Source organism: Eptatretus burgeri, chromosome 11, assembly GCF_056783735.1.
Source record: "Eptatretus burgeri isolate ZD-2024b chromosome 11, Ebu_testis_v1, whole genome shotgun sequence".
NCBI classification, from domain to species: domain Eukaryota; kingdom Metazoa; phylum Chordata; class Myxini; order Myxiniformes; family Myxinidae; genus Eptatretus; species Eptatretus burgeri.
In genome coordinates this window covers 93922063-93942985 of record NC_140971.1, presented here as the reverse complement: position 1 = coordinate 93942985, position 20923 = coordinate 93922063, and the positions used below count along the sequence as shown (strand labels likewise).

Here is a 20923-nt window from a genome sequence, read left to right as displayed (position 1 = left end):
AATGCCAATTTCAAACCTTTGGCTCTCACTAACTCCAACAGTGGAATTAATGTCAGCACAAACATATCGCACAACTTCTCCACCTTTATGTTCAATTCGGTCAGAATAGTGGAGGCTATATATTGGCAAATCGTAACAAGATGCTGGTTTATCAGAAGTGAACCAGGTTTTGCTAACTGCGATTAAATGAACATTGTTGAATTGTGTAGTTTGTGCTGCTTTAGTTATCAAACTTATTACAAAGTGATCGAACAGCTTTCAAGAAATGTTCGGTTCATGTTCCTGAGGTTTCTGTTTCTTTGTTTCTTTTTTTTTTGTATGCATTGTCAAGGCTCGTATGAGAGCTAACACACAACGCACAGCAAGGGGGGGGGGCATGAGACAAGAGGGGCATGGGAAGGACAAAACAGTGAGGAACAGAGACATTAGGAGATCTGTGGAAGGGAGAGGGATAGGGCAGGGAGCATGGGGTATACAAGATGGACACTACAGGGACTTTCAGGAAGGAGAGCAGGGAATTTGAAGGAGTTGGGCTTGGGGTGGATTAACGGGGGTGGAAAAGATCGAGAATTTGGATGGGGGATGATAAGAGGTGGTCGTGAACAGCTGTTTTGAAGGCCTGGAGGGAAGAATGGGATTGAACAGAGTGAGGGAGTTTATTCCAAAGGTGGCAAAAAAGAGAAATGAAAGAGTGAAGGTGAGCAGTGATTCGTGATTTTGCAAGTTTTAGCAGAAGGGGGTTGTTGGCGGACCTTGAGTGCCATGTGGAAATATGGTGGTGACAAATCTCAGACACAGCAGGGGAGGGGGGGGGAGACCAGAGAGAAGACAGAAAGACCACCAACCTGCCTGCCGTGAGAGAGTGAGAGGCCCAAAGACTCAGCCTCATCGCGGGAGATACTAATGATCCGAAATGCCTTGGTTTCCACAGCGCAAAGCCGAGAAAGGTGAGAGGCAGGAGCACCAGCCCAGAGGGGAGAGCAGTACTCCATCAGGCTGTGGAGGAAAGCTTTGTATGTGGTCAGGAGCTCAGGTGGGCCGAGGAAGGACTTTGCACGATGGAGAATTCCCAGTCGGCGACAGGCTTTGGAGGCGAGGTTGGAAATATGGCTTTCCCAGGAAAGATCATGGCAGATAGTGAGACTCAGAAGCTTGAAAGAATGGACTTCTTCCAAAGGATTGTTGAGAAAGTATATGGGAGGGGGGGGGGGTTCTAAATGGTCCTTTCAGAGAGACATAGTGAGAGGGTGACATTTGTCAGGATTGGAAGACATGTTCCACGTGTTGGACCAGTTGGTGACTTTACCCGAATCTGCAAAGTGAAGAAGCCACTGCTTGCTGGTCTGAGGGATGGCAGATGGTGCGGCAGAGGGTGGAGTCATCAGCAAAGAGATAAAGAGGATTTTCCGGAGAGTCTGAGAGATCATTGATGAAAACGAGAAAAAGAACAGGGCCAAGAACGCTGCCTTGAGGAACTCCAGCCTGGATATAAAGAGGGGATGAAAGAACTCCATTTAGGGCCACACGGTGACTGCGACAGGAGAGGAAGTCAGCGAGCCATGAGTGGAGATGGCCTTGAATACCATGGGAAGAGAGTTTGGTGAGTAGGGCAGGGTGCCAGACTGTGTCAAAAGCACGTGATATGTCCAGGGATACGGCTCGGATTTTCTGTCTGGCATTGAGGACCTCCATCCATTGATGGGAGAGCAGAAGCAGCATATCCAGGGTAGAGTGACCTGGTCTGAAACCAAATTGATGATTGGAAATCAAGCCATTGGAGAAGAGGAAGGATTTCATGTCTGAAGCGATGATGGATTCCATAACCTTACTGATGATTGGGAGAAGGTTGATTTGTCTGTAGTTGCAGGGATCTGTTTTTGCACCTTTTTTATGCAGGGCAGGAATGTTTGCTGATTTTCAAGGAGATGGCGGATGACCTTGGGCAAATGAGAGGGTGAATAGAACAGAGAGAGGGTGAGCAAGAGCAGAGGAGCAGGTTTTCAGGACATGTGGGCTGATGCCATCTGGACTGGTTGCAGAATCTGAGTCGAGGTTTGACAGCAAGCTCTCCACTTTGTCAGAAGCAAAGGACACAGTGTCCAGCGACAGTTGGGTGTGACTGGGTAAGGTGGGTACAAGTTGCATCACTCTTTTGGAAACACCCTGTATACCTCTGCATTCCACACCTGCTGAATGGAAACATTGCAATCGTCAACAAATGGTGCATCAAACAGAGGATTACATGACTATGATAACAGCTATTGTTTAACCAGATGAGTACACTCCTTTCTTTCGGATGCAGAACAAGGCTGTGGGGTAGCATCATTGGCTGAGGGCATGACTGTGCCGCCGATGCAGTGGCGCCTATAGGTTACAGCAGAAATTTGGAATTTGTTCAAGGTGCCAGTGATAGCTGGCCTACTCTTCATGAAGGACACCATGAGGTCTTTAATGTATACGAACTCATGGTAGCAGACGGGGCGCCATTTTAACATCCATCCGAGGGACGGCACACACAATGATGGATCTCCCTGCCTGTGAAACACCGGGATGACAGTTTGTAGCTGAGTCGGGATTCAAATTCAGGCTCGATAGCTTAGAGGCAGGTGTGCATATTTGTAGCCCTAGATGAGTACAGGAACAATGCAACAGTACCAGCTGATTAACAGACACGGAAGTCATTTCACAGAACAGAATAACCACAGCTTCAGCCCAGAATAGCTATCCAGGCTTTTGCATTGTTGCACTGTACCTGTTTAAGAGCCGCCGGTGAACAGTTTTCAACACGATGATCCGTGCAGCACAGTCTTGCAAAAACACAGCAACACGCTGGCGCAGCACAGCACGACTCTCATGCCGTGAGATCACCTTCAGGTGGTCCCATGAAGAACGACACCTCCTCTCTAATTGCCCAAGATTTTCATGCAGCTGTTCAAAGTCCACCTGCCAACAAACACAAAGAGATCAAAATGTATGTCGGGATCAAATATGATTGACTACAAGTTTCCTAAAAGAGAGCAGACCACACAGCTCGGGTAATGACAAGGAGGTATGTCATAGGATCATAATTTGTTGCTACATTTTGAGCTTGAAGGAAAGAGTTGCAGGTACAGTAAAAGGTAAAGCAGAGTGGAGGCAAACAGGAAGTACCTTAGCAGAGCGTGTCACAGCCCCAAGCTCAGAATAAAGGTCGCTGGAATCGGGAAACTTCTCCAAAACAATGGTGCAAAGGTGATGGAGCAACGACTGCTTACGCACAGTATCCTTGACCTCACTGACCTTTTCCAGGTATGTGAGTTCAAAACCTTTTGCCTAACAGAAACAAAACCAGGTGTGCATGACAAACATTCAAAGCAAACAAGAAAACAAATTAACTCATCACACTTTGGTAACTGAGCTTCCTTTGAAATGATTTTGGGGATTATTTGGTTGTGGCCTGAGATTTTTCACTCGATGCCATCACAACTTTATCGGGGGGGGATTTTAAGGTGCATGACGTGACTCCAGGAATACAGGAAATGATTTTCCTTTGTGGGCAATTGCTTGGCTGCTCTATCAGGAGTCCTTTCCAGCATGACACTTTCTTCCTGGTTATATAAGAAGACAACGCATAAAGTTTGAAATTTTACATCATTCAATCGATCAATTACACGGAACAACAAATTTCAAAATTTTTTTTTTACTGGAGATGTGTAAAGTGATTAAGACTAATTTGGGTACGCTGATTTCAAAAATCATAACCGTTTTGCTGTATCACGTCAGGATTTTCAGGAACAGAAATATTCCCATTGCCTAGAAGTCAGGATTTCAATGAAATTTACATATATCTTTAACATGTCTATTTCGTACAATTGTTGTTAACTTGTGTTATATTTCTTTCTTTCAGATAAAGATGAGTAGGCGTTCCTGTACCAATCATCCTGACAACTTCTGTTATGTCTGTGGTCGGTATACCAAAAAAGATCAACAGCGAAGTATATCTACAGCAGTGAAAATGAAGGCCGCCTACTTTCACTACTTCGGGTGTAAGGTGGGGGACCAAGAACAGAGCTGGGCACCACACATCTGCTGCACAAGCTGTCACACAACCTTGACTCAGTGGTTGGTGGGCAAGCGCGCGAGCATGCCATTTGCGGTGCCCATGATATGGCGTGAGCCGCAGAATCATCATGATGATTGTTATTTCTGCTGCACAAGCATCGCCGGCTTCAACAAGAAGAATAAAGGTCACATCAAGTACGCTGACTGCGTCTCTGCTCGTAAACCTTGCCTCATGATGACGAGAACCCCGTTCCAACACCTCCAGCTGATCAGAACATAGCTGTAAGCAGTGGTGAAGAGGATGGTGATGATGAACCTTTTGAACCCGACACTCAAGAATCACACCTTCTGAACCAGGGAGACTTAAATGATCTTGTAAGAGATCTCTCGCTGTCAAAGGCGAAGGCAGAGCTGCTTGGATCAAGGCTGCAGCAGTGGAATCTACTTGAACCTAACACCAAGATATCCTTGTTCAGAGCACGTCACAGAGACATGGCTGAGTTCTTTGAGATGGAAGACACGATGACATTCTGCAGTGACATCAACGGTCTGTTGAAAGAACTTGGGTGTGATCACGATCCTGCAGACTGGCGCCTCTTATCGACTCGGGGAAGAACAGCTTGAAGGCTGTTTTGCTCCAGAATGGCAACGAGAAACCATCAGTCCCACTGGCTCACGCGTTCGGCATGACAGAGACCTATGAGACTATGCGGCAGCTGCTTGATTCCATCAAGTACAATGACTTCAACTGGCACATCTGCGGAGACTTGAAAGTGGTGGCGCTGTTGTTAGGGCTGCAGTCAGGCTACACGAAATACATGTGCTTCCTTTGTCTCTGGGATAGCAGAGACGACAAGAATCACTGGACGAAGAAAGATTGGGAAGAGCGAAAAGAGCATGTACCTGGTCGACACAACGTGAAGCATGTCGCCCTTGTCGACCCAGCCAAGGTTTTCCTTCCACCACTCCACATAAAGCTCGGCTTGATGAAAAGTTTTGTACGGGCAATGGATCTGAATGGGCGTGGGTTTTTATACCTCAAGGAAAAGTTTGGCAACACCTTGTCGGAGGCCAAGATCAAGGCTGGTGTCTTTGTTGGACCGCAAATCCGACAGATTATGAAGGACGAAACTTTTCCGACAACTCTAAACCCCAAAGAGCTGGCAGCGTGGAGGAGCTTCAAAGCTGTGCCGGACAACTTCTTGGGGAACGAGCGCGCGGACAACTATGAAGAAATAGTGCAGCAGCTGCTGGAGTCCTTCAGGAAACTTGGCTCCAGGATGTCCCTGAAAATCCATTTCCTACACCAGCACCTGAACTTCTTCCCTGACAACTTGGGAGCAGTCTCGGACGAGCACGGCGAGCGATTCCACCAAGAGATTTCACTCATGGAGACGCGTTACCAAGGGCGGCACAACCCGAACATGATGGGCGATTTCTGCTGGTTCCTGCATCGTGAAACTGACACAGAGCAGCACAAACGCAAAACCAAATGCCTAAAGCATTTTTAATTACATTCTAGTGGAGTTTTTCTGTAATTTCTATAATTTTGAAGCATTCATGATGAAATAAATGAATAAATGAATTTTTGTAAATTTCATTGAAATCCTGACTTCTAGGCAATGGGAATATTTCTGTTACTGAAAATCCTGACGTGATACAGCAAAACGGTTATGATTTTTGAAATCAGCGTACCCAAATTAGTCTAAATCACTTTACACATCTCCAGGTAAAAAATTTTGTTGTTCAGTGTTATTCATATCGGTTTATTGCGAACAGATTACACTGGACAAGGCAGTCCGAAGAATGGTATTTGTCAAGTTTACAATAATAAAACAGTGTTTCATAAAACTTTCATACAACTTATGTTGTATGAAACACCATTTTATAGCAATCGCAATTATTGAAATTTATATATAAATAATCATTTGAAATTACATTAATATGCATATTGTGCATCAACATAAATGTAAGGAATAAAAATGCAAATTAGCCAGAAATAAGGAAACATTTTAGATAACAATGAAAGGTATTACATGAAGAAGCATTGGAAAAAATAAAATTTAGAGAAACAAATAAATAATAAAATAATAAAAAATACAAAAAAGAAGGGGGCATGGACATTTAAGGAAACAATGTGGTGACTCATCATGTAATCCTGACGATAATTCATGGACCGGTGTTTGTCATGCTACTCCTCCTACAGTTCTGGCCCAATTACATACAGACTCGCTACAGAGGATCAACATGACCCCAATTAATGTTTCGAGGTGTTTTTATCTTTGCTGGTGGTCTTGGGGAGGTGAGAGGTGGGGGACGCAAATTCTCGATGTAAAGGTGTACCGTGTAGCGCCACCTCCAGGTGGGGGGCGGTGGGGGGTATTACAAGTCTCAACATTCACAGTACAGTTTTCTTGTCCCCACGTTTTCCAGTGCAGTGAGGTGTTTTGAATTATAAGCAGTAGGTGTGTTTTTGCTTCATGCACATAACCCAGGTTATTATGCGCAGCTGGACAGCCCAGGTCTGCTGGAACTTGGGAATCAATTTCAACAAGCTCAAGTTATCCACATATTTCCAAGAATACTATGTAGACAATGCTGTGTCGTTGACCATCACAGGAAATATGATGGGGCCCAACTTCGTCCCTTGTGGAACTCCACATGTGAGAATTGCCAAGTTAGCCATTTTTCCCTTGATAATACACAGTTTGAGAGGAAATTACAGACTGTTGGCAGAGGCATCTACCCCGAGCCGGATAAGCTTTTCAATGGCCGTGGTGTGATTAATAAGGTCAGATGCATTTGTAAAATCGATCGCACAAAGATAGATTCACACATCGACCTTGCTTGTCAATATAACGACGGATGACGTCGAGCATGCTCACGAGATAATGGTTGATGGAGCTCCCTCTCATGTTGTCATATTGGGAATGGTCTACATGGGGTTGGCCATATTGTCCAGTCAAGAAAGATAGCTCTCAATCACCCTCGCAAAAATGGAAGTAACAGATATTGGTTGAAGCTGATTGTATTAATTTACCTGACAAACCTGTGGAATGGCACAAACAGAGGCATTCCTCCATTTCTCGGGAAAACAACCGATCTGCAAGCATTTACTGAAAATCTTGGCGATGAGGTTTGGACACTTCCAAAGTGAACTCTTTAATAAGGCGAGTGGGGATATCGCTCGGATGTCTCACTTTTGACGCATTAATGTGTTTAAGCCAAGTTTACACTTTGTGTTCTTGAATCATTGGTGGAGGTGAAGGAGCGGGAAGATATGCAGGTAAAACTGACATAGCCAAAGCAAATAATTCAGTGCCGATGCTCGCAAAATATGAATTAAGTAAAATGGCTACTTCAAGAGATATCTTATTGTTTAAGGACTTCAAGGATTGCTTTTTCGTGCCAACCAAGTTCCGTATCTGTTAATGCCATTTCCCTTGTTCAGATTGTTTTCAGACATTCAATTTTTTATTTTTTTTTATAACAAGGAGACTTTTCACGTTTAATGTCCCATTGAACCTTGTTTCGAAGTTGCTGATTCAAATCCATTCTGCCATGCTGAAACGCGGCGTCGCATTTCACGATGGAGTGTCGTGTGTCATTGATAAGCCATGGTTTGTCTGTAGCTTTTCATTTTCATGGTGATAATTAAATAATTCTCGTGTCCAGATCCAGATTCGGATCTTCATAAAAAAATTGAACGAATTCGTCGCGGTCACACACCCAACATGTCCACCAAGTTTCGTCCGAATCCGTCCACAACTTCTTGAGATATCCTGCACAGAGACAGACAAACAGACGGAAAGGGGTGAAAACATAACCTCCTTCACCTTTGGTGGTGGAGGTAAAAATGTTCACCATTTCATTCGGAACATCAAGAATTTCGAACTCATCCCATTGATGCTGGGTGACCCACTGACCGAATGCTCACACGGAGTAACGAAAAGGTCATAAAACAAATTTTGTCGATTGCATGGGTGGAATTGACTCATCGCTTCACAATAACTCGGTGGTCCCCATTAGCAATCGGAGCACAAATAAGTGTCTCACAGAAATGATCTGGAATATTTGGATAAAAATCTTGTCTAATATAATTAATGCATTTCCTCGAGTCGGTTGGTTGACTATGTGTGTCATGTCATTATTCAATCACATCAGTGCACAGATCATTGAAGTCGTCCATGACGAAGACAGACAGCAGCATTGTCTGTAATATTTATCAGATCAACCATCTGCATGATATGATATGATCAATCATATGCTATTGATAGAGGGAACAAGGGGGTACATAAATAACACAAGCACAAATCACTGTTTTCAAGAGTACATTCTCCGATGACATAGATTTGACCCCCGTGATTTCAAGATGGATGGGTACGTAGTTCGCAAACACTAATGTGGAATTAATGTCAGCACGAACATAACGCACAATTTCTCCACCTCGATGTTCAATTCGGTCAGAATGGTGGAGGCTATATCTTGGAAAATCGTAACAAGATGCTGGTTTATTTGGGGTGAACCAGGTTTTGTTAAATGCGATTAAATGAACGTTGTTGAATTGTGTAGTTAGTGTTGTTTAAAGTTATCAAACTTATTACAAAGTGATCAAGCACTGACCAAAAACAATTGTTGGTAAGGAAGTGGTTCGTTCACCATGTCGCGCGTGTGTGTGTGTGTGTGTGTGTGTGTGTGTGTGTGTGTGTGTGTGTGTGTGTGTGTGTGTGTGTGTGTGTGGGTGTGTGTGTGTGTGTGTGTGTGTGTGTGTGTGTGTGTGTCATAATGACCTTCTTCTCAGCCTGGTGTTGGCTTAACGGTTCGGGTGATTGGCTTGAGGTATCGAGGCTCGAGTTGAACCCTGTGTCCATTGAATTAACACCAGGTGGGTTGACTCAGCCTGTCATCCTTCCGAGGTCAGCAAAACAAGTACCAGCTTACTGGCAACAAGGGGGCATTGCATCAGCGGTACAGCCGCACCCCTAGAAAATGATGCAGCCACAGGCTGCATACGAAGACATAAATAACCTTCTTCTCATAGGAGAAAGAGTTTATTGTCATCGAAGGTGTGTTTTGACGACTCGAATATGACGTGGACTATTTTAATCTGCTCGGCCTGCATGGATCTCCTGGAACCACGAGGTGCCTTCCATCGGAGACAGACTCGTGTCTCAGAGAATTCGAATTGTGGTTGTTGCCACTAAGGTTTCGGCTCATCGGGCCAATTCAGTAAAAGCGTTTTGCCTGCTTTGTACCCACATTCGGCCCTCATTGTGCGATTCATTTTGTTGCCCAAACTCATAATCTCATTTCTCATGAAACAACATTTATGTGTCAACTTATGGTTCCTTGGCTGACTTTAAAAACAGTATCTAATGATATGATTATGCAACACATCTTACATCATATCGGTCTCTCTAAAATACAACACATCTCTCAAAAACGGCTGAAGCATTGTCTTTTTCTTTTCAAGACCAGTTGAAGGAATAATATTTCAAACAATGGCATTGTTCGGGTTGTGGGGGTAGATGGAGGAATTGCAAAGGAAAGTTAGGGTTGACTAGAGTTGTTTGGTCTGTGGACGTGTAGGAGACATCTCAATGTAATTAAGTAGGGAGACTGTGAGCTTAAGTGTTACGTGTCACCACACGGGGGGTGGTGCGGTGTTAATTAGATCGGGATTAAGGATAATTCCCCCCAGTATGTGATTGTCCCATGTGACCTGTTCCGACATTTTTACATTTACAAGCCAACCATGAAGGAGTTGCGTTTTCATACCAACAACAACCATAACCACAAGCAAGTCAGGCGTGCCGAGCAGGCAGCCGCCCCGCCTTCCCGGATTTCGTGCCAGCAAGCCATTCCCCGGAGGTGGATGGTTGTTCGGTGATGTCGGAGAGAGATCGGTAGGGAACGCACGAGTTCGGTGTGAGGCACGCACATGATCGAGAGAGGAATGTGGCTGGGATGGAAGATCTCGCTTTGCTCTCCTCTCGGCACGATTCTCGTGTTCTTGCTGAGGCGAATTGGCTCACGTGGTGGAGCAAGATGCTGGCCATTGGCTCTTGGTTGGGTCATGAGAGACAGACCTCGAAGCCTCGTGTATGTCACTGAAGGAAACGGCACCATTCTGCAGAGTGCAATGGATCGGCAAGAGCGATTGACGAGGAAGCTGTGCATGGCGGTCTCTGAGCCCTGGTGTTGAATGCCGCTCACAAATTGCTTGACATACGTTTTTCCCGCTGCGAGAGAGCGACTTGGTGACATTTTGGGCGCGTCTACACGTTAAGGACAAAATGCCTCAATTCTAAGTTCCTTAAAGACCATCTCTGAACCAATCTATGTGCCAGAATAAAGGGAGGATTTGCAGTTATTTCATTTTTCCCCTTGTTGTAATTAAATCCCTGTATTTATTTTAAGTTGCTATGTCTATGTATTTGTCGTTGGGTTTGAGTATAAACACCCATGAGGATCCATCTGTGCCTCCATTACACCGCCATTGTGCCCTACCCCTCCGGCGCACATTATAATCTCTGAGGATCAATGTGTCCACCTCCGAAGGAAAACCGCTCGGCTATCCGGGCTGGCTGATGTTAACCACCCGTCCACCACAATTGGGTCGGGGGGATTAACGTAACCGGCCAGACCCGCGACAGTATTTAGTGATAAAGTGCAAACACAATTAAAAAAAAAAAAAAAACATTACATATAGTTAGCCAGCAATGTCGACATTGCTTTTTCACTTCCCACTTGAAAATTTCCGTTATTTGGAATACAAGAGTCCAATTCCATCATATATTTGGGGAGTTCCCCAGATAGATGAGCCATTTTTATACTGACCTGTCTCAACACATCTCAAGTTGATCATAAAGCTCATATTTTCAAGGATAATTTTTTTTTATAGATGTTCAAGGCTCATGGAGATGCTTGTACACAAATCACATGCAAAACAAAGACATTGGTAGACAATGATGACGACTCTGACACGAGTTACAAGGACATTAGTAGACATTTAGATAAACACAAATAGTATATATGACTTGATGGAATTTGAACCTGAGGTTCCCAAATCATCAGTCAGGGACTCAAATGGGAACACCAACAGACCAAGAAATAGTGTGTAGATTATTAATTTATTTTTATTCTCGATGATTACATTGCAACACCAAGCAAGCCAACCACGCCAGGTGTAGTGGCTTTACTTGCCAGCTGAAGTCGGAAGTATCTACAAAGGTAGTTGTAGTGTAAGTTCGCCTGAACTTTCAGCTGTCTAGTCTGGGACATTAAGCAAGTTGCTGCCCACACCCTGGCCAAATTCCAATCTCAATCAGCACCAGTTGAACGTCAGACCTGGCCAGCAGGTGAGGGGAGAGAGAGAGAGAGAGAGAGAGAGAGAGAGAGAGAGAGAGAGAGAGAGAGAGAGAGAGAGAGAGAGAGAGAGAGAGAGAGAGAGACTTTTTGACTTTTATATCCTTTTATTACAAAAAAGTATAAAGGGTAAAAATTCAATACAACAAAGCAAAGGATTATATACAAGAGTGGAAAAAAGAAGAGAAGAAACCAATTCAATTTTAAAGTAATCGATAAAGCATTGATAACAGTTTATACACAAGGAACACCCCCAAAAAATACATTAGAGAGAGGAGAAGATGATAAGAAGAGAGAAGCAACACAGGCTCCACACGTACCGCCAGAGACTGAGCAACAGCCCCTTGCGTTTGCACGTGCGTGCCAAGCGAGAGAGAGAGAGAGAGAGAGAGAGAGAGAGAGAGAGAGAGAGAGAGAGAGAGAGAGAGAGAGAGAGAGAGAGAGAGAGAGAGAGAGAGAGAGAGAGAGAGAGAGAGAGACGATTGGCCGGAGGTTTTTAATGCGCATCATGTGATTCAATCACTTTTCCAATTCTACATTTAATATCAGTGTTAGAAACAGTTTTGTAATGAGGTGTTAACTCGGTAGATATCATCCTGAATGGTTGCACATTTTAACTGTAACTGTTAATTGTAGAATACATTTTTCACTAATTTTGAGTCTGCTCCAAGACTGGGAATATGTAATTTATTTATTTGACACTATGAGTAGTTAGCTATTCAGCACAACAGGTGTACTTGCATTTTTCATTTGATGAAGTGGTTACAGGAGATTTTTTTTTTTTTTTTGCTTTACAGTGATTACAGGAAGGTTTTCGACGTTCATGCAAAATTCATGGTTATTAAGTACAGCCGACACCGAGGACTCACATTTGATGTGTTGAGGAAGTTTCCAATCGCAAGAAGAGTAGCGAGGATGCGGCGCAGCGTTTTGTTCTCCTCTAGCTGCTCCATGCCTTGCTTGAGATCAGCAAGAGGCTCCACAATTTCCTGCACAGGCCATAAAAATATTTACTCAGGAGCAATCGACACAAGATGTGTGCAAGGGAGGAAGAAGAGGAATTAAGAAGATTTATATTGAAAATAAGGAAGACAAGAAGGGTCATAGAAGGAAGAACAGAGGGAAGGGGGGGGTGTCAGAGCAACAGAGTAGGAAGTGAAAGAAGATTGGGAAGAGAAAGGAGTGAGAAGGAAAAGGGTCATGTTCAGGGGCATATGGAGATGGAGAGGAGTCAAAGATTTCATCATTTTTGATGATGTCCCCTCGTTTCAGGAGCTCTTTTTCTCAACTGCTAACTACAGAGTTCATACAACACGTTACACGACGCAGTGTTCAAGCATATGATTAAAATGAAATAAAAATAATGATTTTATTGGTCGTATAAAAACATATATCTGGAAGTTTAGCACCGTTGAAGCAGTGTCTTATATACCACCTTGTATCGCACGTCCAAATCCTGAAAAACTGGAGGCTTTTGGAAATGGTAGCAAGGAGATTCATTTTGTCCCAGTGTTCAAGTATATAATTCAATTTAAATAAAGTAAAAATTGTGAAGGTCGTATAAATAATTTAATTCCAGGATTTACTGCCGTTTTACACCGTGTCCATTACATCACCTTATTTCGCATGTTACGTTTGTTCTTCGTGCCTGCTGTTTGTGTCCTTTATAACGTCCTTAAAAGCAGCAAGTTTCCTGCTTGGAATGATTTTCAGTCTTGTTTGACTGCCAGGCAGACAGACAGAGTAGAAATATTATCTCACTCCTCTCTGCACATGTGTGATCGAGACAAAATACTGTTAAACGGCAGGTTGGTTTTCCCATTCACGTTCCGATTTGCGTTCAAAATAAAACATTCAATCGAAATCAAGGTCAGGTCAGGTATGGGAGCATGTGCCAGAACAGCACGTCGCTGCGTCCACTTTCCGCCGGTACTCCAGGGGCCTCCGTCTGGCCATCCCCCAGGCAGATGCCAGGCCCATCCCCATCTCCTTGAGATGATGGTCAACCTGTTGCAACCATGAGGCACGTGGTCGACCCACTGGCCTCCTCCACTCATGAGACTCCCTCGCTGAGAGAATCTGGTGAGCAGGATCAGAGTCAGGAAAACGAGCCACATGTCCATACAGCCGCAACTGACGCTCACGGACTATGCAGGTAACAAATCTCATCCGAGTCTCTCTCAGCAACCGCTCGTTGGACACAAAATCCGACCAGCGATAGCCAAGGATTCTCCGAAGAGACCTGGTACCAAAGGAATTAAGTCTCCGTCTCAGATCCTTGGTCAGAGTCCAAGTCTCGCAACCATAGAGCAAGACTGGAAGTACCAAGGACCTGAAGACTCGGACTTTCGTCCTCCCACACAGGTACCGGCAGCGCCACACCCCATGATCCAGTGAATCCATGACTCCCCAGGCCCGACCCAGACGTCTATTGACCTCTGACTCGCAGCCAGCAGAGACATGAATATCACTGCCAAGGTAAGTGAATCTCTCCACGACCTCAACATCCTCACCACAAACAGACACAGACAGGACAGCAGCATCCAAGATGTCACCGAAAGCCTGGATCTTAGTTTTGACCCAAGAAACCCGTAATCCCAACGGCTCCGACTCCTCATTCAGCACCTCGAGGGCCCCCAAGAGGATGTCTAAAGTCTCCGCAAAGATGACTGCATCATCTGCAAAGTCAAGGTCCGAGATCTTGACATTCCCAAATGACGCACCGCAACTTGATCTCTCCGACATCCTCCCTAGAATCCAGTCCATACAAGTGCTGAAAAGTGTGGGGGCAAGTACACATCCCTGACAAACTCCAGTAACAACTGGAAATAAGTCAGAGATGGTACCACCACACTTCACAGCACTCTCAGTACCAGAGTAGAGTTCAGACATCAGATCGATCAGTTTTGGTGGCACCCCACGAAGACCAAGAATCCTCCAGAGGACATCCCGATTCACTGAATCGAACGCTTTACAGAGATCAACATAGGCTGCAAGCAGCCCCTGCCGAAACTCTCGTCTGCATTCGGTGAGGACACGAAGTGCAAGGATACGGTCAATCGTTGACCTCTTTGGTGTAAAGCCTGACTGCTCTGGACGCTGGTGCTCAAGCAGATGGTGGCGAACCCTATCGAGAATTATCCGAGCAAAGACCTTGCCCGGCACTGAGAGCAGCGTCACCCCTCGGTAGTTGTTGCAGTCTTGGCGATCACCCTTCCCTTTCCAGAGAGGGACAACAAGGCCCCTCTTCCAGTCAGTTGGGATGATGCCTGTGTTCCAGGCAGAGCACAAAACTGCATGCAACGACACGAGTGCAGCATTTCCACCAGCCTTGAGAAGTTCGGCATGGATGCCACAGATCCCTGGAGCTTTGCCCCGTTTCAACTGGTTCACCGCAGCCCGTGTTTCCACAAGCGTAGGTGGACCACAGTTGATTCGAGGGTCAGCAACAGGGATTGTAACACCCTTGACGTCCAACTCGACAGTTGGGGGATCAGCCTGGTACAACCGCTCAAAGTAACCGGCCCAGCGGGCCTTCACTTCAGACTCCTCTGTCAAGAGCTTGCCACTCTCTGCTCGAACTGTAGTGCTCCGAGGGATGGGCTTGGATGAACGTAATGCGCGAATTCCCCTGTAAGCAGGACGAGAATCATCTGTCCACAGGTGATGCTCTACCCCCTCACAGATTCCTCGCACATAGGCCTCCTTGTCCACGCTCAGTGCACGTACAGTTTTACGCCTCAGCTCCCTGAACAGCTCAGCTCTGCCATTCAGCCTGGCCCTGCGACTCTGGTCAATGGTATCCAGTGTCCCTTGAGAGACAAAATTCTTCTTTGACCTGCGGTGAACTCCAAGGCATCCACCGGCAACATCAAGGACGGTGGTCTTGAAGGCGCTCCACAACTCTTCAGGACCCCCCAAAGCACCCAGACCCCCCAAGTGTCCACTCAGCCTGTTCGCAAACTCCTCAGATACTCTCTCATCCCTGAGCTTGGCAACATCCAGCCTCGGCTGGGATGGTACCATTCTCCAGGATTTAAGATGCAGCTTTGGAGTTGCTACAACAAGCCTGTGGTCAGTATTGAGGAACTGAGCACTCCGGTAGACCCTGCAGTTCTGGATCATCCTCCAACGACCGTTGATGAGGACATGGTCAATCTCCTTTGCCACACCGCCAGCGTTGGAATATCAAGTCCAGCGATGAGCTTGTGGGCGCTGAAACCATGAACCAGCCACCCCAAGTCCATGACTTCTTGCAAAGTCAAGGAACTTAGTGCCATTCTGGTTCATAGTTCCTGACCCATGGGGACCAACACACACCTCATAACCGTCCCTATCAGTTCCAGTCGATGCATTGAAATCCCCCAAGACTAGAAGTGTATCTCGTCTGGGGCACTGATCAACCACAGACTCGAGTGTGGCGTACAATGCATCCTTCACGGTGAGATCACTCGCCTCAGTCGGAGCATAAACAGAGACCAGGGAAATGACACCTAAGGAGTGACGGATCCTTAATCTCATAATACGCTCATTGACCGGTGTTACCTCAATTATCATTGGGGTCAGCTTATTGGACACAGCTACAGCAACTCCTTGGGTATGGTAACCATCAGAGCGACCAGACCAATAGTAGGTGTAACCACCCACCATTATCTCGCCGCAATCCGGTCTCCGAACCTCAGAGAGAGCTGCAATCCCGATGTCCAAACGCTTGAGCTCAGATGATAACAGAGACAGGTGATCATCCTCTCTTAGGGATAGGACATTCCAGGCACCCACCCAAAGGGACCGCCTCAGGTTAACCCAAGGAGACCGCCGTCTGGTGGACGACACCTCAGCACCACTCCGACACACTCTCCCGCAATCTGACCCAGGGATGTTACCCCGTGGTTTCCCTCCTATTAAAGATTGGGGGTCCCGAAGGCTTTGCCCCAATCCCATCATCCGGTGAGCTGCCCTGCGAAGGGAAGCTGCACAGGCGGTACTCCCACGGAGTGGGTTTTCAGATTTTTTTGCGTTTTTGCGTTTTGCGGAATGAAGGGTTTTATGGTGGCCGGAGTGCAAATCCTACCACCAACCTCCTAATAAGAAGTGACCCAACTGCAGGAGGACATCCGCAGACACAGTTGGGCACTAGATATGGATGGCCGTTGGCTCACAAGGAGCTCCTCCGCCCTTTGACAGGTTTTGTTTTTAATCCTGCTGGGTGTCCATATCCAAACACCCTCCTCACCAGAAAACCTGGTGGGGGAGACGGTTTAGTCGCCGACAACCCGACCATGGAACAGGTTAGTACAGGTTTACATGGTACCTGTAGCAGGTCACAGATCGAACCTGACCTGACAAAAATCAAGTTGTTCCTGAATCATAAACTGAACTTTGTACATGCACGAACAGATGGACAGAAGTGAACCCATTGCTCAACCACAATTTTAGCTTTACATGCAAAGGGGGGGGGGGTAATAATAGCATTCCTGGATTATGGAGATAACGCTGAGTTAGCATACGACAAATAACACGATTATAATGCGAAATCCAAAACTGCAAGAAATAAATGCCAAAAACCAGAAAACTTTAACATGACCGTCTCCTTGTCAGCATAACTAACACTTTCCCAAAGTTGAAGGAAAACAAACTTCTCTTTATTCTGATGTGCGATGATCTCTGCTCGTGGAACAGCGAAGTGACAAAGGGTAAAATGGCAACGTAGGGACAGAGCGACAGTGCGGCCATACCTAGTAAAAAGCAAAGGAAAGAAGGAAGAGAAAAGAGGAAGAAAGCCAGTAACCTGCAAGTTAAAGGGTTGGTTTATATGGGGTTAATATGAGTAAAAAAACGAGGTGGGTAAGGATGGGGGATGACATGGGATGGTGGTCGACCACCTGCTTGAAGCTCTGGAGGGAAGAGTGTGATTGAAACACTGCTGGACTTGTTAAAAAAAAAAAAGTTTCAGGTTTCTTCATTTTACCACAGGTAACCATGACTCTACCTTCTTTCCTTTAAACGATAAAAACAAGATTTTAGAGGGTAATTCAGAATCTGATAAGTTATTCATTTTTCCCATTCATCAGAGTAATGATGATTGATGATGTGAGTTGAGTGAAATGCCTTCACAGATGTTTCCTTGTCTTCAACTCAATAATATTCACTTTTTCCTTTTTTTACTTGTAATAAAGATTAAGTGAAGAAACCTTCGTCTTTCCAGCCACCCTCCCCTCATCCTCCTCCTCCTCCTCCTTGATACGAGCCACACCACCTCATTAAAACTCAATGGTTTTCAGATCTTTCACATTTATTTTGCTTTCTACGGTCTACAATCCACTTATTCTTCCTATCGTGCCCAGTCGTACGATAAACCTTCTGCCAATAATTTGTATATGTCGGCGCCTTGTCGGTTGCATTACCTGCACCTCATGTAGTGCGTCGTACTCCTAACTGAGGGCACACGCGCACATGTTTCCTGGTCTGTCTCTCGTTACACGTGTCGAGGTGTTCTTCCCACTTGGTGCCAGTTGTTCTTCTGGTTTGAGGTGCGTCTAGAGGACATCCTAAAGATTGTGGTGCAAAGTCCCCCAGGCCTCCTGCAGTGGTTTCCCTTCGGGTATCTTCAAGGGGCTTTGAAGAGTCGATGAAATTCTTCCTTTAATTTAGCCTATTATTGACTGCAGTATGTTTATGGAAGGGGTGTCTCTTATCATCCATCTGTCTTGAGCACTCCATTCTGCTTCCTGTGGCTCTTCTGATTCTTGGAGGGGGAAATACCGGAAAGGACGTTCAAGCTGTTGACATTTGCTGGTTTCAAACGTACCCTGTGTTGCATTGGCAGCTATCATTCGGTGCAGGGTCTAGTTTCTTAGCATGGAAAGATCTTTCTCACACTGGGCAGGCATATTTTGATGTGCTGCTATCGGGCAGGTGCTGCGCTCGAAGGGTGGAGGGATGAGCACCCCATTTCGAGTTAATAAGCTTTCTGAGGATTTCATTCCGAGTGTTCACTTTAGCCATTGCCTTCTCGACATGCGTCTTATTCGACAAAGTGTGGTCCAGTGTCACACCCAGGTAAACTGGGTTGATGCATTGCACAAATTCCCTCTTCTCCTCCCCCTAACCGCTGTCCCAAATGATGGTCAATTTCTTGTTGGTGTTGTGCTTCCATAAGTGATGAAGGCTGAATCGTGTCTTGATCAGGTGAGCACGAAGCTGATTTACCTGGTAATATGAGGACAGTCTAGAAACAGCAGCTGTGAGGTGACTTCGATTTTTCCATAATCATAGACTTGAAAGAGCTATGGCAATGGTCATCAGTGTCCAAAAAGTTCCTGGTCCCAGGAGATATCGCCTGGTTTCTGGCGTAGATGTTGAACAGCTCGAGGCGCTAGTACGCTTCTCCATGGCAGGCCAATCCTCTGTCTACATCATCAGCTCTGTCTTCCATCAACTTTGACATGGAATCTCTTATTCTCAAGAAGTCATTCCAAAATCCAACAGCCGTCGGTGGTGGACTGTGTCCTAAGCTACTGTTATATCAACAAATGCAACTCCAGTTGGCAAACATATCTGAAAACCATCCTCTTCTGAGTGTTGGGTGAGGTTCAGGTCTTGGCCCGTACAAGACTCGCCTTGTCTGTTCTGGAATGAGACATTCTTCCACTGCAGGTGTCAAACGGTTAAGGATCAAACACTCATACAGATTATAGAGGTGGTGCAATGGTTAAATTGGTCCGTATCTCTTTGGGTTTGTCGGCTCCTTTCCCGGTTTGAGGGGTGCTGCAACACACGCTTTACGCCATGTCTTTGGAATCTTGAGAGAAGATGAACAGAACAGGCTGGTTACACAATCAGGCTATAATCTACTTGTGTACTATTAGTGAGCACGGAAAGTATAAGGGATCTTTTATACTCCAATTAACCCTCTACAATCGAAGTTCTCGCACTCACAGGTTACTGTGTTCTTCCCTCCCGTCCAATTTTTCATCATTCATTTCCTTGCTTGTAACGTCCATCTGCTGTCCCACTATCTTCACGTTGGCCATCTTCGATGTGTCACATTACCCCCCTACTCTTCCGAGAGCCAAGATTTTCAATGAAATTTTAAATGGAGAAAAATTTGACTTTCCCTCGACGGATGTCATTGTTATTAACATCATGTGTGCAAGTTCCTCCACCAGGCAATCATCATCTTTGCTCCTATACATTGTTATCCTCTTCACTGAACCAAGCCAAAGCCTTTACATACCCTTAGCTATGTATCTGTCATGTACAAATCTTTACATGACAAGATGGTTCATGGTTGACATGGACCTTTGCTTTTTATTCAATAAAAAACAAAAAGTAAAGATAGGTTAAAACAAGATGTTCCCCCTGCTGCATGCTTCACAATGATCCCATCCACGTGATCAGGCCTTGATGTACAAAAATCATTGGGATGGGTACACGACCATTTCAGGGCAGCTCCTTGGACATGTTCATCATTTGTAAACTTAACTCCGCACAGATGTTCAACGACAGATATTGACTCTACGAGGGATTACGTAAGACTTCCAATTTACCCCACCTTCAATGCCATTAATGAGCCAGCTGGGTTTTCACAAACAATGACGTGGCAATTCTCTTGAGACCAGGTTCAGTTTCTAACGTTAAATCAAAATCCGCCAACAATGCAACATTCAGCTGGATTCAAACCTTTTACACCTGGGATATCAGTCCAATGAAGTCAAGAAGTTGAAATCACGAAGAAGAAGAAAAAAAAAAAACAGAAGCGGAGCAAGTGTTTTTACACGAAGCAATTTGTTTTGCAGAAAGTCTGCTAATAGGAGTATAGGGGAATAATAAAAACAAGAGTATTAAATATAAGAATGGTGAAACATTTCAAAAGAAAGTAAATAATGTACTTTCATGGGACAGTGAAACAAACAAACAATAAAACTTTCCCATGACTTCGAAAATAAACTCCCATGTGGAGGCATTAGTTGGTGGACGTTAATGATCCCACGATGTCCTTTGTGAAGAGTAGGTGAGCCATTGCCGGCACCATGGACAAATTACAAGTTCCTGCCCTAACTACTACTGGGAAGGCAATGGCAAACCACCCAGTATAATTAACCCTGGCCAAGAAAAAGCTCCGGCAGCACCGCCGCTCTGTAACAAGAGTATGTAGCAGCAGCACCGATCAGAATCTCAAGTTCACGTTTGGCACCCGACCACATCGATTGGACTTTGGAATACAAGTCCTGGTTTTGGCTTTGAAATCCATGCAATGTTTATTTTAACCTTCCAGAAAAATGAAAATACGGAGGCAAAAGGGACGGCAGCTTGTTTTTGCAACTGTTTTCCATTTAGTTTAAAAAAAAGTTTTTGCCACCTCAGTTCTTGCTCAATTTGTGTTCCCCAATCATGTCCCCTTTCCTCCCGCATGAATAACGTACTTACACCCACTATGTCGCTCCCCTTCAAATCGTAAATACTTCCATCGCCCGGCATCCCAGCATCACGTTTGTGTCTCCCGGATTATGTG

The 20923-nt window shown here is 45.2% G+C and overlaps 1 protein-coding gene and 1 long non-coding RNA gene across 2 annotated transcripts in view; one reads left to right on the top strand and one right to left on the bottom strand.

Moving 5' to 3' along the window:
- The window catches only part of LOC147017678 (FH1/FH2 domain-containing protein 3-like), a 257701-nt gene that overhangs the window by 13763 nt on the left and 223015 nt on the right, over nt 1-20923 (bottom strand). Inside the window, exons 21-23 of the mRNA XM_085847448.1 lie at nt 12279-12398; nt 3151-3312; nt 2753-2943 (exon numbers count right to left, since the gene is read on the bottom strand). Of these exons, the coding sequence (XP_085703574.1) occupies nt 2753-2943; nt 3151-3312; nt 12279-12398 (473 nt within the window). The remainder of the gene's footprint in view (nt 1-2752; nt 2944-3150; nt 3313-12278; nt 12399-20923) is intronic.
- Nucleotides 20706-20923, top strand: part of LOC147017679 (uncharacterized) — an 18452-nt gene continuing 18234 nt past the window's right edge. The window contains exon 1 of the long non-coding RNA XR_015049591.1: nt 20706-20923. This exon is cut by the window's right edge and continues 56 nt beyond it. This is a non-coding gene — a long non-coding RNA (uncharacterized LOC147017679).